The sequence below is a fragment of the Buteo buteo genome, chromosome 1 (genome assembly GCF_964188355.1).
Source record: "Buteo buteo chromosome 1, bButBut1.hap1.1, whole genome shotgun sequence".
Classification (NCBI taxonomy): Eukaryota; Metazoa; Chordata; class Aves; order Accipitriformes; family Accipitridae; genus Buteo; species Buteo buteo.
The window spans coordinates 50,101,615-50,117,945 of record NC_134171.1 but is presented as its reverse complement, the minus strand read 5'-3'; the positions used below and the strand labels follow the sequence as shown (position 1 = coordinate 50,117,945).

The window sequence follows — 16,331 nt, the reverse complement described above, 5'->3', positions numbered from 1 at the left end:
AGATATCTGGAAGATACCTGTCTGTTTCATTTTAACTTTCCCCTGCAGGTGTACAACTACTTTGATACTCAGATGTCTAGGATATTAAATAATGGATGAAAAGAATGTTTCAATGTTTGGTGTTATTCTCATAGTCCTTTAATATGACATCTCAATTTGTTTGGCTTTGGATACTTGAAGGTTTTATCTTTTATGTTGTTTGGTTTTGGTTACTTTGGTATTGATACAGATGCATCCTTCTACTTGCATATGGTGTTCTGCAAATGTCTTCAACTGTTTATGATATGCTTTCTGACAGAAAACTTTAAGTATTTGTAATTATATCTATTCATGGTGTCCTGGTTTCAGCTGGGATAGAGTTAATTGTCTTCCTAGTAGCTGGTACAGTGCTATGTTTTGAGTTCAGTATGCGAAGAATGTTGATAACACTGATGTTTTCAGTTGTTCCTAAGTAATGTTTAGTCTAAAGTCAAGGATTTTTTCAGCTTCTCATGCCCAGCCAGCAAGAAAGCTGGAGGGACACAGCCAGGGCACCTGACCCAAAGTGGCCAACAGGGTATTCCATACCATGTGACATCATGCCCAGTATATGAACTGTGAGGTGGGGGGGGGATCACTGCTCGGGGATTAACTGGGCATCAATTGGCAAGTGGTGAGCAATTGCACTGTGCATCATTTGTGTATTCCAATCCTTTTATTATTACTGCTTTCATTTTATTAGTGTTATCATTATTAGTTTCTTCTTTTCTGTTCTATTAAACCATTCTTATCTCAAACCACAAGTTTTACTTTTTTCCTCCCAATTCTCTCCCCCATCCCACTGGGGGGGGAAGTGAGTGAGCAGCTGTGTGGTGCTTAGTTGCTGGCTGGGGTTAAACCATGACACATGGAAATATTGTTTTTAAAAAATAGAGAAATAACCTGTACTTTTTTTACCTGTGTAGTCTATACAACATTAGTTACTAAGCAACTCTGAAGACAGACATGGTCAGATGGCAAAAATGTCATAATGAAAAACTAAAAATGTAGTGACATGCATAAAATGTTTACTGCATGAGCTTCTGTTATGCTTATTTATTTCAATAGAACCTTAATTCAGTCACTGATCTCAAAAGTTTGAGCATTAGAAGCTACTATAATGAGGAAAAATTTGAGAAGTTGGTGCCATATAACATGCTTTAAAAACTTGTACTCTCAAACTGAATTAAAAGAAAAAAGTTTTTAGTATTCTCTTTAAGTATGTTCTTTTTGTTATACATTATAATTTGATGTGTGTATGTGTTTTGGTTTTTTTTAAACAGATTTCTGTGGATACCAAAGCTCAAAACATATCAATCTCATCATGATGCTTGAACAGCTGTAGCTAACTACAGGATTTTAAAAAGAAATCCAGCATGGCCTAGTTGGCTTGACCTTCAGAAAATTTATAATGTCCTCTGGAACCAGTATCAGCAAAAATCGGCAGGCTCCGAGCCTGCAGGGTGTTGACCCAGAAACATGCATGATAGTGTTTAGAACACACTGGGCACAGGTAATGTTAATTAGTTTTATTGATTTGAAGTAGGCTGCCTTAATAGGAATTTTCTTCATTCTCTGTTTTGGGATAATCCTGAATGGCTCAGGAAGAAACATCTGTCATGCAGAATGTGGTAGATGACACCGAAACATTTTAAAAACGTAAAAGTAACTGACCTTTCAAGGTGTGGTTAGGCTTTACTAATCACACTTTGAACTCCAGATTTGCATCTAAATGGGAAGTGGTAGGACACGGTAATATCTTACTGAAGGCCTCAATCTTCTTACTGGCTTTCCTAGTGATTCACTGTGAATTGTACCCTGTTGCAAACCTCTGTTTCCTTTCCTTTGCTGGGTAAGGCTTGCCTATCTTATGTAAAGTATATTAGACGCATGGTGCAAAGCTGTATGCAGTGTTCTTTATCATGGAAAGATGTAGATTATGCACTTCAGCATGTTCTAAAAATTGTTTGCATGTCATCAGGATTATAATTGCTTTCAGGCAAAGATGCTTTACTCTGAGCACAATAATATAAGGTCTTATTTGCTGCAGTAATATGAATAACTAATGGTTTATGTAAAATTGATTTCTGTGCTGCTGCTTTTGTTGTTTTTTTGCTATCCTGAGAAGCAAGCCAGATGAATGGTGGTGTTTCTGAGATGTTTCCAGAGTCAGAAGAGCCATTGTTCAAGAATGACCTTTTCTCACTTAACTCTAGTGATGCTGTCATGTTAGGGGAGCTGCTGTTCCTTTGTATTTTTGTGGCAATTATCCTCTCCACAAAAAGGCTAAAGACAGTGGTTGTTTCACAGACAACAAGCTTCATTGACTGTGTGCAGAACAGAATTTAATCCAGGGGTATAAATGCTGGGATGAGAATTGTTACTCAATCCTAAATCTATATTGAATGTTGCAAGAGTGTGTGGCCATTTGGCATCATATAAGATGTGGCAAGGGAAGACCAGCTCTGTGGGCTTCTGCATCTCATCATATTGATACTCCTGAGCACAGTTACTCTAGCTGAAGAGCAGGCCCTTTGATTTCAGTCCTCTGTGACAAAGAAATTTACTTCAAACATCATTGAAACTCAATTTCCGAAGGCTAAGGGAAATTAGTTTAAACTTCATACTAGTTTAAACAACCATACTTCAGAGAACCCCAAGTTTCAGCAATAGGACAAGTGGCAAATTCAGGTGCATATAAAAAAATAAAGTGAACAAAAGCATTACGTTTTGGCCTCGTACATGCCAAATGTGAAACTTTTCAATTTATTAGGAAGTTTGACAGACAAAAACTAAAAGCATAGAAAGAGTTTGCACTTTTGGTGTTCAGAATTTTGATGCTTTTTTTCCTTATGGGGTAAGTTCATATTTTTAAAAAATGCATTCAAATAACTGTTTCTCTTTAGGTTCTGAAAATCTTAGAGAAGCATGATCCTTTGAAAAACACTCAGGCAAAGTATGGGGCGATTTCACCTGATGAGGCCAGCACTGTTCAGAATTATGTGGAGCACATGCTTTTCTTATTAATTGAGGAGCAAGCAAAGGATGCCTCAATGGGGCCTATTCTGGAGTTTGTGGTTTCAGAAAATATCATGGAGAAGCTTTTTCTTTGGAGCCTACGGCGAGAGTTCACTGATGAGACAAAAATCGAGCAACTCAAAATGTATGAAATGCTAGTAACCCAGTCCCATCAGCCTTTGCTGCATCACAAGCCCATCTTGAAGCCTTTGATGATGTTGCTGAGTTCCTGCTCAGGAACAACCACTCCAACAGTGGAAACAGAGCTGGTCATCCTCTTGAACCAGCTCTGCTCTATAATAGCCAAAGATCCCTCCATTTTAGAACTGTTTTTCCACACCAGCGAGGACCAAGGAGCTGCCAATTTCCTCATATTCTCTCTGCTGATTCCCTTCATCCATCGAGAAGGAACAGTAGGCCAACAGGCCCGTGATGCGCTGCTTTTCATAATGTCTCTGTCTGCAGAAAACAACGTTGTTGCAAACCACATAGCAGAAAACACCTATTTTTGCCCAGTAAGTTGTTCTTGTTTTGCTTGATCTTCAATGCTAAACTGTGCTCCCTGTATTCTTCTCATCGTTTTCTGTCATTTTTTGATGAAGATGTGTTATAATGCATTTGTTTCTGTTGACAGCTGTTTGACAAATTGTAATGCTGTTCAAGCTAGCCCCACTGCCAAACATAGTCTTGCTTCTTGTTTCCATACCGGTGTCTTGTGCTTTTGGGCCAACACAAGTGTCTTTGCAGTCATGCAGTGAATTGAATTGGGAAACTGATGGAAGTTATAGTGGAACTTAGTGGGAGGGAAACCTGTTCTGTCTCACTGTGAGTCCCTTATGAGATTCTGGGGGTGAAGGGAGTGAGAAATGGGAACAAGGTGTTCTGAGGCTGTTGTTTCTCGTGGCAGTGCAAGCTTAAGTGGGCTGTGCTTGCCACACTGTAATATCAATTCAACAGTTCAAAAAATAAGTATGAAAATAGTGTAAGTGTTATAGCAATGTAATATTTTTGCAAGGTAAAAGGGAGACTTTGTCACAGACTTAGATGTTTCCATGGCTGTCTCAGGCAAACCACAATCTTGCTATGTTGTACTCTGTTAAAAATTAGGTAGTAGCGTTGCGTTGTTACATCTGGCAAATCAATCTCACTACATGAATAGAAAACCTTTGCTGTTAAACAAGTAATCAATCTAATTTAACAAAGAAAGCTGCCCTACTGCAGTTTTAAAGCTAAAGCAGAATGCTCGTGACAACACCTGCTTCTTCATGCCTTATTGAAAAATCATTTTGAGATCTGCAATGGATGGGTTCAAAACCAAGTATCATTCTGTAGAAAAGTTGCTCTTGTGTGCCAGTTTTTGGACTGATTCTTTTATCTTCTACATGCCTTGCGTTTTAGTTTAATAAATGCCAGAAAAAATGGAGGGGAGCCTTACATAGGGCAGAGAGCTTTAGAGCAGAGACACTAGAATTCTTGCCTTAAGCACTAGTGCATGACAGCAATTCCAGCTGTAGGTTTCCATTTACTCTGAGGTTGTTATGTCCTTTAAGCAGTAAGGCAGAGCCAGATATGCAGGTTGGAGGAGGCCTACAAGTTCCAAACCAAAACTTATAAAAGGTTTCCTTTGTCAATGGTATATATTGCATCAAATTCTTGTCCTGAGAGACTCCACTTGACCTTGTGTGATAGATGCTGCTAAAGAACATGAACTTGATTCTCAAACTGTCCCTGGGACAAATACCATTAGTGGATCCATGCTATAACTTCCATAATTACATCTTGAAGTTAATTTAAAACAAAACAAACAAACAAAAAAACCAAACCAAAAAACCCACAAAACCGCCAGCCTTTTTACACTGAAGATAAAAGCCAGCTATATTAACCTTCAAACAGCAGGGAGCCATGATTGACAATCATTCTAATTAGGAAGGCTTCTTGTCAAAATGTGCTAAAATCAGACTTTTCTGAATAGTAATGAGTGTCCTAAGTCTATAATAAAACTTTAATGCAATGCCATAGAATTAGTTCACTAGCACAACATCTTTTTTGAATTTGAGTGTAATGAGCTGAAAGAACAGGTTTTGTTCTGGTGGAATACTCTGTAGGTGTCGGTGGCATTGCTGTATATCAGTCAAATCAGTGCAGATGTGGCCTCAGCTACTCTGCAAAACAGCTAGCGCAGTCCTGTGCTGATAGGAGTGGCATTTGGATGGCACTGTGTTGACGCTATCTCTGGTTCTGGGACTGAGTTGGTTGGTAGCATATAGGGTTTTCTTTACCATGCCTTATTGCATAGTATAGACGTGCCCTGGGGTGGGGTCTGGCCATAAATCTCTGCTGCCTCATATACCTGAACCAGTGTTAGATCTGTGCTGAAGTGATCCTGAAGGCTTTCTTGATAGTACTTTTTGAGCTCACTTTGGTTAGCAGCTTTTTAAAACAAGATTGTCCATAGTATTCAAAACTGTAGGTGAATAAACTATAAAGGAAGGGGACAGGCTGCAGTAAGATACACCACTAACAAATGTTTTCAAAACAGAATATGCAGACAAGGCTTTCTGATTTTATAGAGATTTTTCTGCCATATCATTTTTATCATGTTTTGACCTGAAAGTTTTCTGAATCTGATTGAAGATATTATCTGTTCAGCATTATAGTAAGAAAACAATGTTTCTGAAGGATTTTGAGCAGGATAGCATCTCAAAGTCTCTCCATAAAACTTTGTATCTGTAAATACCTTGCAGCTTAGGAAAGCATGTACTAAAACAGGAGGAGGTATGGCTCTGCAATGTCCTTGAAAAGTTGAGGCTACACAGAGGTAGACTATGGATGTGGGAGGAAAGGGAATTATTAAAGGGAAGGAATTGGCCAGATAGCAATTGATTATATATTAACAAATTTTAATCATATAAAGTGTCTGGGATTATAAATCACATAGTCAGTGTCTTCCCTGAGTTAAGAGAAAATAAATTAATCAAGACTGGTTTGCAGAAAGACTCACGACTCGATGGTGAGGAAAAAAAGAAAACCTGCTGGAGATGCTTGTAAAAGTAGATGAGCATGTAGGGTCAACATGACAAATGTTGGGAGAAGTTTAAAAGGACACTGCTCTGGGTAAAACAAAAAATAAAACCAATCTTGCCCTTCCAGGATGTGCACTCATTCATTTCCTTCCCTTTCAGATTTTTTTTAAAGTCATGTTTATCATTTTACTGATTAAAACTCCATAATGTGGTCTATAGATGTGCATTGTTTTGTATGTGAAGAGTTCTGTTGGTAATTTCAAATGGTAATCCTGTTTATACCATATACTTCCATGAAAATTTTCAAATATTTTTTACGTAAAGGGATGAAATTGCTTCCAGTGGCTACTCTCAGTGCTTTAGAAACATAATTTCATAGAGCCATTTGTGTTGTAGTTCATAGCAAAACCAAGAGCTTTTTAAACTTTACAGATTTTAGCATCTATATCTGTCACTTCTTACTTAAGTAAGTCAGACAAACTAAAGAATTCTTCACTTCAAGACATTGACTGATAGTGAGTTCACTGCCCCTTTTAGTGGAGAGTAGTACATTTTGTTCAAGGTTGGTTCCTTGTGCTTAAGGACTAAACTTCCATATGAAGGAGAAATGCAGATAGTCCACAGCTCTGAAAATCAGATTGCTTACTGAGAGGGTAAGTATGTGTTTATGAATAGCAATTAAATTTTAAGCAGACAACGGAAAATCAAGTGTGCAACACAAAAGAAACTCAAGTTCTCTCTTCAGAATTCTTTGCTTCCTAGAGCTGTCTGAAGCCTGGGTTTGTGAGTGTAAGTGTGTGTGTGGGGGGGGGTTACGTATAGGTAGTTCTGTAGGCCTAGTAAGATCTTCCCAACTTTTTGCTTTTAGCTCTTCTACCATGAGAGACAGAGAAAGCAAAAAAGATTCTGGTTATAGAAGGTGATTGTCCAAATAAAGCTTTTAACATATCTCCAGCATCTTTCTTTATATATCTATGTATATATGTGTATAAAAAAAAAAGTAGCACAGTGTGCTAAAGCAGTGAATTTTCCACAGTATCCCCCCCCCTCAATATTTAGCTTAATTATGTATGCCAGAATAAATCCATCTTCAAAATTATGTGATTTAGGAATGGAAAGCATTCAGAAAGACTGCCTTTGTCTGACTGGATGGTTTAGCAATTATAATTGGTTATGCTTGCGTATGATCAAAACCTGAATGCCCTTCCTTGAACCCTTGGTCTTTTATGTGTTAGAAAACAAAGAGTTGACAATGTGCAGGTCAAACAGTTGTGTTTCATCTGAGCTTTGACTGTCTAGCCCTGTAGGTGCCAAGTAGCCCTTTGTAGAAAGAGGAAAAAATCTTACAAGAGTCTGTTGAATGAAAACTATAAAGATTTCCATCAGGCTGAGTCTTAATGTTCCCATTAAAATGAGAATCATCTTAAAAATTATTCTGCGGTTGTATAAAATCATGTCAGAAGGATAAGAGTTGTAAATAACATTTAGAAAGTTTCCAGCTTCAAATAACTTTAATAATTAAAAACTTGGTCTGAAACTATCAATACTCTAGATATATTCAGTTAAATTTAAAAAACCTTTTTGGAAATATGCTTTTTAAATTGTAACTAAAAATACAATCTTATGCTTCAGTGATATATTCTACATAATCACCTGTAAGGCTTAATGTCACTGGAAACAATGTTTACACAGTAACTTTATTTCAGGCTTTTTTATTTCTTCCCCTCCCCCTTCCAAATAAATAAGAAAGGAAAATGAGAAATTATGAACAGTTAGAATTTTAAGTGGATTCAGCTGAGTCCAAGTGCCTAGGAATGAAAGTTAACAGATACCTGTGGTTTATATGAAGCTCAATGTCATTTCTGTTGATGGGGGTACTTTCTCCTTCCCTTTCTAATGTTTCATATTTCCAAGTGAAATGACTTCATATAGGAATGTGTGAGCAGTAAGATTCAAATCACCAACAAAAGACAAACTGTAGATATATGGCAGTGATGGCTTCTTCTGGAAGGGACTGAAGGAAAGTGTAAAATTATTTTAGAAACATTTAAAAATAAATTATAACTTTGGATAAAAAAAAAAAGACAACCTGAATTTCTCCATCACTTTCTCCTAAATACCAGCTCTCGAAAGAAGGATATTATATAGAATACTCTTTAAAATATTCATGTCTTTCTGTGACAGGACTCTTTCAAAAGGAAATGAAATTAATCTCGACACTCTTTTATGTTACTAAAACTAATAAGAGAAACCATTTGTGGCATTGCCATTCAAGTAGGTGGACAGTTGGAACATAAGTAATTTCTCTTCTGTTTTTGAAATACAGGTGCTAGCAACAGGACTAAGTGGCCTCTATTCATCTTTGCCTACAAAGCTGGAAGAAAAAGGAGAAGAGTGGCATTGTCTTCTGAAAGATGACTGGCTTTTGTCACCAGCCCTTGTACAATTCATGAATTCCCTTGAATTTTGCAATGCTGTCATACAGGTAATGGAGCAGAGTTGGCCTGTCCTTCCGAAGTAGTAGTGTTTTATATATTCTGCAAAAGTTTGTAAATTATAGAGTTTATTTACTTTTATTAATGGCATGGACTTTTTAAGTTACACTAAAATTAGTGGCTTATAAAATGGATGCATTGTGCTGTTTGTCCTGGTTATAGGGATGAATTAATATGTTCTTGGTTTTCAGGTGACAAATGTTTCAAATGAAAGCAGTAAATTTGTGTGGCAGCATAATATTTCATTATGTCATTGGGAGGATTTTCTGTTTTTTTAAAAAAAAAGTTTATCGCATTTTAATACCACTGTTGATACTAAAAGAAAATTGAATGCCTTTACATGTGGGAAAAAGTAGACTTTATATATTTAAGTGCTGAATACCATTCTGTGTTTGTCTAAGCTTTCATAGTAGTGTAGAAAAGAAAACAGTCCATTTTGCCTGTTGGCGAGTACTGCATAAAGCAAGCTTTCCAAGCAGAATTTAGCTATATTCCTAGAAATATAAATTCATTTTAGATTGGCCTGTTTTGAATCCACTCTCTGTTCTTAATGATTATTTCTTGATTACATTTTTTTTCTGGCTTTGATCCCTTACTATTTTTTTTTCTCTGATCTAAACATAAAATGAGGGGGGGTGTGTGTGTCTTTTTATATTGTTTTTAAGGCTAGAAAACCCTATAGAACCCTTATCCAGTATTTTATTAAAACATGATATAAATTTTACAGAAACTGTAGATTTACATGTTACTTGAAGAAATGTGCTGAATAGGATTGAAAATTTAGTCACATTTACTGTTAAATAAAAGATACGTTTTAGTGAAACGTGCAAAATACAGTAAAGCAGCTGATTGACTATTACAGCATTGAACAAGCGAAAATAATAATAGCTGTCATTCTTTAAATGCAATATATAAGATTTTTAACATGCTTGTTTAAATGTGACAAGAGACAATATTCATTCTGATGTCTAAGCAGAATTTTTCTACAGATCTACATTTGCAGGAGGTCATATGTGATACCTTTTTAAAAAAAATGATATAAAAGTTACTGCAGACAAATTAAAGAACAACATATTATTTTAAAACCACTTTTCAAATAAACTCAAAATGGTTAAGGATCTTCAACTGACAAGCAGAAAGAGCAGTTTCTGACTGCTGCTTGATTGCGTTTTCATAGTCTTTCTCCAGCTGAATTGAAAGCTCAATTACTGCAGGAATTTTTGCTCTGTGCATGGAATGGTCTTTGTGGTGTGGCTTGTTCTGTGTTGACCCAAAAACTTTGACCAGAGATTAAAAAGGGACAGTGTAGCCAAGACCTCTTGCCATTTACTACTTTTTCCCTGGATCACAGCATAGGAAAGGCAACCCTTTTTCTTCTCCTTTCCAAAGTAACTGTTACAAATTAAAGGAAGTCTGGGAAGAATTGCAAGTGGGAGAATGTATTTGTGGCCACATGTAGGCTGTGATATTCCAGGCTCTATGTGAACTTCAAACAGAATATGTTAACTTAGAACACTTCTAATGGAATTTTTTCCTGCTTTTATCAAATTTCTTTTAAATGCATGAATTGATAATATGTTTTCTTTTTGAAAACAAAACAAATGCTTCATTATAAAAGTAAATTTTTGGCTTCTAATAGCAGTCAATTTTTTAAAGCTCCTAACCAGCCTATTGATTGAATAATGTAGGTTTTGTTTTCATTTCTGTTTGTTTTACAGTGATTGGGAGAAGGGCATGTGAACAATATGTTCTTACCCCATAGCTAGAGAGTGCTTTGGTTTACCTACTCTTGAACCATAGGAAAGCAGCTGTTCTGCTTTTTCTTCTTGTAAGAGGACAAGTTAACAATGGCAAATCCACCTTCAAGTGACCCTGACGAGGTTGCAGGAGCTAAATTTAGAATCTCAAATCTTCCTTTGATGCATGGGTATACACGCTTTTCTGTCCATCCATTCATCTTTGTCAGCGTGCAGGGAGATTGAAAAGCTCTGTTCTCTAAATCTGGCAGGCTTACTGTAATTAAACATAGTTTGTGTATTTCTTTGCGGAAGGAACTATCTTTAAGAACCTGAATCATAGCAAATGCTGGTGTGAAGGACAAATGAACATGTCTTGTTAAATGGGAAAGGGTTTTGGTAGTGGATAATAGTAGTCTGTGCCCTGTCTTATTTTAAATTTCATTGGAACTGTTCTGTGTCTTTCTCTCTTCCACCCTCTTAGGTGGCACATCCCTTGATACGTAACCAGCTTGTGAATTACATTTACAATGGTTTTTTGGTGCCAGTAATGGCTCCTGCGCTCCATAAGGTCAGTGGTGTATGCAAGCATGACATAAAATAATAACGGGCAAAAACATTATGGATGATCTCTGTGTAAAGATACTACTAATTACACTGTCAGTAGTGAATTCCATATAATTGAGTAAGTTTCTAGGCTAACTTCCCATCTTTTTATTCCATACTTTCTGTTTACATTATACAGATTATTAAGCAACATATTGGTATTTCTGAAAATGTTTAAAATTCTTAAGTGAAATGAAGAACCAAAATATTTTTGTTGCACTAGGCTGATATATCATCAAAAAAAGCAGTGACTTTTTAGACAAGATTTCGTCATGGCAGACATGATTCCATGAGTGTTTGGGGTTTTTTTTCCAAATGAACACCTTCCAAAAGGAAAATGCCCACAAGGAAAATGTACAGTCAAGAAATATTATGCTAATTTTAGCAAAGTTGGTATTGTTTTGTAGTTCCTTATCACAGTTGGTAGAGCTATTTTCATAAAGTGGAAAAGAAACGGAGTTTGGTATCAATTTTCTAATGTATTAGGATGCAATTTATGTTGGTTTGAAGAAAAAAAAAATCTATTTTTCTTTGAATTTAGGGGTTATCCTTTGCAAAATATGTCACTGATGTTGGTGAATTACTTAATTTATTATTTTTTTTGTTAGGCTGCAGCAAACTACATTTCCAACTGTTGCAGAATATGTCAATTAACAGTCCTCATTGCCCTGTAAAAAGAATACCTTGTTTGAGGAGAAAAAGTAGGAATTGCTGAGAGTAAAAATCCACAAAAACTGCCAGGAGAGGACTAATAAATTACTTTTTGAAGGTCTACTAATTTTTACGAAGCCTGCCAAGCAGAAAGCACTGCACCTGTTCCATTTTCTGAGAGGCTAGTTAAACACTGTACCCCGCTTTCTAGTCTAGGACTTGTCTTGGCAATGCACACAATTATTTGTGGTAAATAATCACTTACTAAGAAAGTAATAAAGCAGTATAGAATCTTCTTCAATGATTCAGCAGATCTCAAACATTTGGGAACTTGGCAAGGGCCGAAATAAAATTTGGCTGCTATCCAGATCAAGATTGTAGACTGTCATTGAGATAGTTCACCTCCCTACCTGGCAGTAATTTTTTTCTATTTGTGTGTCTTGACTTAATCCCTTACCAAGACTGGGAATTAGAATCAGAAGTGAAAAGCTAACCAGCTTTAGGTCGAGGTTATGGATAACAAGGGAGATAGCAGAATGTAGCTGTGGGATTCTAGTCTTAGTGTGGGTACTGTTTTCACCTATGAAGTACTTAAGACAAATTTTAGGTTGTTTTGAATACTACCGTGCTGCTGAATGCCATTCTTATTGGTCTGTAGATCTGCTAACCCCCTATTGGGTTGATTATTTCCCTGTTGAAGTTACTTAAATCATTTAAAGCATGCTGCTCTTATTACTTTTTTTTCATGTGATGAAAATTTTGTTAAACCTCATTTATATACTCTGAAATTGGGTGAAATCATATTTCTCTTGAAAGTTGAGATGTTGGCTGCTAACGTGTATGAGTGTCAAGCCTAGATCTTTCCTGGACCCTGACATTCTGTTTGGTGCCTTGTTCTTCCAGTAATAAACCTTTCCTTGATTAGCATTAAGTTTGACTTTTTCCTCTTTAAAAATTAACTACTTATGTGTATAAACTTCAAATGCGTTTAATGGAGAAGATGGATTGCACCATCTAGTGGATCTGATACAAGACTCTCACATATGTGAGACCAAAACTCCATAGCAAGAGGAAACAAGTAAGTAGAGGCACATTTGACCTCTTCAGTCTTTCTGTGCTATGCCCCGCATTAATTTAACAGAAAATAACTATTTTACATCTTTGCTTTTGGCACAGATGTCTATGCGCTTTGACAGATAATTATGCTGCAACAGCTCTTTCACACATTAAAATAATTTCTAGGTGCCATTGAAAACATTCATGCTAAGTTGAGGAGTAGGTTTTGGAAACTGTATCGCCCATTTGGGGACTTAAGTGTTGTAATTAACCTTTAGGTTAAGAAAAAAATTGTGAAGGCCCAAAACAAGAGAAAGGCCAGATGCACCATGATGGTTTTTAAAACAAGTTCTTTCATTGAACACAATACTAAATGGATCTTGATTTTTCTTTTAAACTCAGTGAAGTTGGTTTGGTATCCTAAAGTCTACTTGTGGCTGAAGATTTTAGTTTTTATCCAGTCATTCAGTTCAGGTTGTTCTGACTTGTTGAGGATTTCTTGGCTGGGTGAAGGCATGTGAGCAATCCAGCCGTTAGGTGGGAACGAAGCATAAGTCTACAAAATGCTGGAGCAGACAAGGACGCTGTGTCCTTGTACGCTGGGAAAAAAGAAGATAAGAAGAGCCTGACAAACAACACCTGGATGCTGAAGAATGAGATAAGTAACTGCTGGACACCTCGTGAAGAAGCTTGCTTAGCCAATAGAGAATAAGATAGTGTCGCATGAAATGGGGTATTGTACCAATTAGAGTATTGTATAAGGCGCATGCACAAGCGCATAAGGTATATAACTGTATCAAACGTTGTAGTAAATGGACTTCACTTGATCACATTGGTCTGTGTGTGATGTCCCCTGTGGATCCTCCACAACACTGACTCATTCTGGCTTATGAGTTCAAATACGATGAGTAATGGAGCATGGTATAAATACCTGATTAGAAAGACAGATCTGTGGAAGGTTAAAGGGAGGGGTGGTAAGAGATGATAATTATTGGTACATCTTCCCAAGGTGTCCCTATAACTCTTATTTCTAGAATTTAACAGCTGCTTCTGATAACTCTTGGTGATACACATGAACAGAAGGATGGAAAGGAGTCCAGACCTCATGTGGCATTCAAGCCTTGACATCCTACATCCAGTCTGGCACCCTGGTTCTACCTTAATGTAAAAATTGGAAGGGAGATGAGCTTCTGGCTCTGCTCTTGAATGACTATTGGGTAGGCATACTACTTCAGACCTGTTCTCTCTGTACTATATTTTAGTTTTTCTTCAAGAAGTAATGTTTTGAGGAAAAAATTGCCCTGCAGCAAGACACAGAATTGCATATATTGTTTTTGCAAAGACAGCTCCAGTCAAAAAAGTGTAAACATCTAGGAAAGAAGTCTTCAATCTTTTCTGTTCTCAGTGTGATAGAACTTGATTTCTGTTTAAAACAACAGCAGCAATGTAAACAAATCGTTAAGGTGACTTCCTGTCTGATCACCAAATCAAGTTTAGTTGATTCAAGTATATAAAATAAAACAAGCCAAATAGCTGTGCAAGCACTATTAGATAAATCGTGTAGCTAAAAATCTTACTAGCTTTTAATCCCTCATGGAATAACAACGTCATCAGTTTGCCTTTACAACTAATGTATTCAGATATGAGCAAAATGTCTGGTATGAGGAGGTTTACTCACTTTTGGATTAAAGCTAAGCCTATATTGTAGATGATAGGTGCTGTCCAGTCTCTTCCTTCCTCCTGTCTTTTCACAGAATCACAGAATGGGTGAGGCTGGCAGACACCTCTGGAGATCATCCTGTTGAACCCTCCTGCTTAGAGCAGAGTCAGCTAGAGCATGTTACTCAGGGATGTGTCCAGTTGGATGTTGAATATCTCCAAAGCTGGAGATGGTGCACCTTCTCTGGGCAACACTGTTCCAGTGTTTGACCACCTGTACAGTAGAAAAATGTGTGGTCTTTGATTTATTTTTTTTAATTATTTTTTTATTTTTCCTGATGTCTGGTTGGAATTTCCTGGATTTCAGTTTGTGGCCCATTGCTTCTTGCTTATCCTTTCACTGGGCACCACTGAGAAGAGTTTGGCTTCATCTTCTTTGCTTCTTCCCAGCAGTTGTTCGCACACATGGATAAGATCCTGCCTGAGCCTTCTCTTCTTCAGGTTGAACAGTCCCAGCTTTCTCAGCTTCTCCTCGTATGATAGATGCTTCCATCCCATAATTATTTTTGTGGGCCTTTGCTGGACTTGACCCCCACCAACCTGCTAGGAATACTTTTCTTAATGTAGCCCAGGAGGCTGTGGGTCATCTTTGTCACAAGGGCGCATTGCATGAGTGTGCACTCCATCTCGTCATCTAGGTCATTAATGAAGAAGTTAAACAGTACTGGCCCCAGTGTAGACCCCACATCACTGGCCTCTAGCCAGGACTTTGCATTGCTGATGACAATCCTTTGAGCCCAGCAGTTCAACTAGTTTTTGATCCACCTCACTGTCCACTTATCAGTGCGTTCTTTGTAATTTTGTCTATGAGGATGTTGTACAAGAGACAGTGTTGAAAGCCTTGCAAGATAAATAATAACTGATCTCCATTTATCCATCGAGCTAGTCATCTTATTGTAGAAGGCTATCAGGTTGGTCAGGCTTGATTTCTTCTTCATAAATCCATACTCCCAGTCAACCTTCTTAATATGTTTGGAAATGGCCTCCAGGAGGTTTTATTCCATCCCCTTCGCAGGGATTGATGTGAGGCTGAGCAGCCTGTAGTTCCCTGGATTATCCTGCTTGAAGACTGGAGTGACATGTTCTTACTTCTGGTCCTCAGGAGCCTCTTCAGGTAGCCACAACCTTTCAAAAACCTAGAGTTGCCTCAACAGTCAGGCATGCAATCTATCAGGCCCCAACAGACTCATGTATATCCAGTTTGTTTAAATGTTGCCTGACCTGATCCCCCTCCTCTAAGGGTAGGTCTTCCTTGCTCCACAGTTTCACTCTCATTTTAGGGACCTGTGATTACTGAAGACAACCTTCTTCCAGTTTAAAACATTGGACTATCAAACAAGACTTTTGGTAAAAGTAGCATCAGAATTTCAGTAAGTAGAATTTCAGTAACAGTAGTTCAGAATTTCAGTATGTGGTCCAAAGCTTTGAGATATGTATATGTGTGATCTGGAAATGTCTGTAACATTTAGGGAACTATGTACTAAGCTCTGCCTTTTTTTTAATTTTTGCAGATTGTCTCCCTATACATACTTACGATGTACACATTTCACTGTGTAAATGAAACAGTGCAAGAGTGTTGAGGATAGAGACGCGTTTCTATGAAAAAGTCAGGGGGTGGGGAGACCGACATATTTTGCTTGGTGTGATTTTTATGGTTTTATCGCAGGAAGCTAGCATGGAGTTGAAAAAGAATTCGCTAGTTCCGTTTTTTGCCAGTTAAGGAAGTTTCAAATTGATTGGGCTAGCTAGCTGGCTTGAAATAACCTGTTTTTTACAGTGAGTTCTGTGAAGGTTATTTATGTAGCAGATTAACTGCAATGTGCTTAACCCAAACATTCTGAAGTTTATGACAACCTAACTTCATTTCTCAAAGATAAGTATCCTAAATATAGCATGTTCTTGTAGCCTAATTTATACCTGATCTGTACTAGTCTTGTCACTTTGTGTGGGTTATCCCACCTACATGTGTAATGAGCAATTGACAAATATGTTCGTATCTGAGAAGCTGC

The 16,331-nt window shown here is 37.3% G+C and overlaps 1 protein-coding gene across 1 annotated transcript in view; it reads left to right on the top strand.

Moving 5' to 3' along the window:
- The window catches only part of FHIP1A (FHF complex subunit HOOK interacting protein 1A), a 93,731-nt gene that overhangs the window by 52,965 nt on the left and 24,435 nt on the right, over nt 1-16,331 (top strand). The window contains exons 3-6 of the mRNA XM_075029841.1: nt 1,302-1,531; nt 2,925-3,551; nt 8,386-8,544; nt 10,775-10,861. Coding sequence (XP_074885942.1) covers nt 1,430-1,531; nt 2,925-3,551; nt 8,386-8,544; nt 10,775-10,861 — 975 coding nt within the window. The 5' untranslated portion in view covers nt 1,302-1,429. The remainder of the gene's footprint in view (nt 1-1,301; nt 1,532-2,924; nt 3,552-8,385; nt 8,545-10,774; nt 10,862-16,331) is intronic.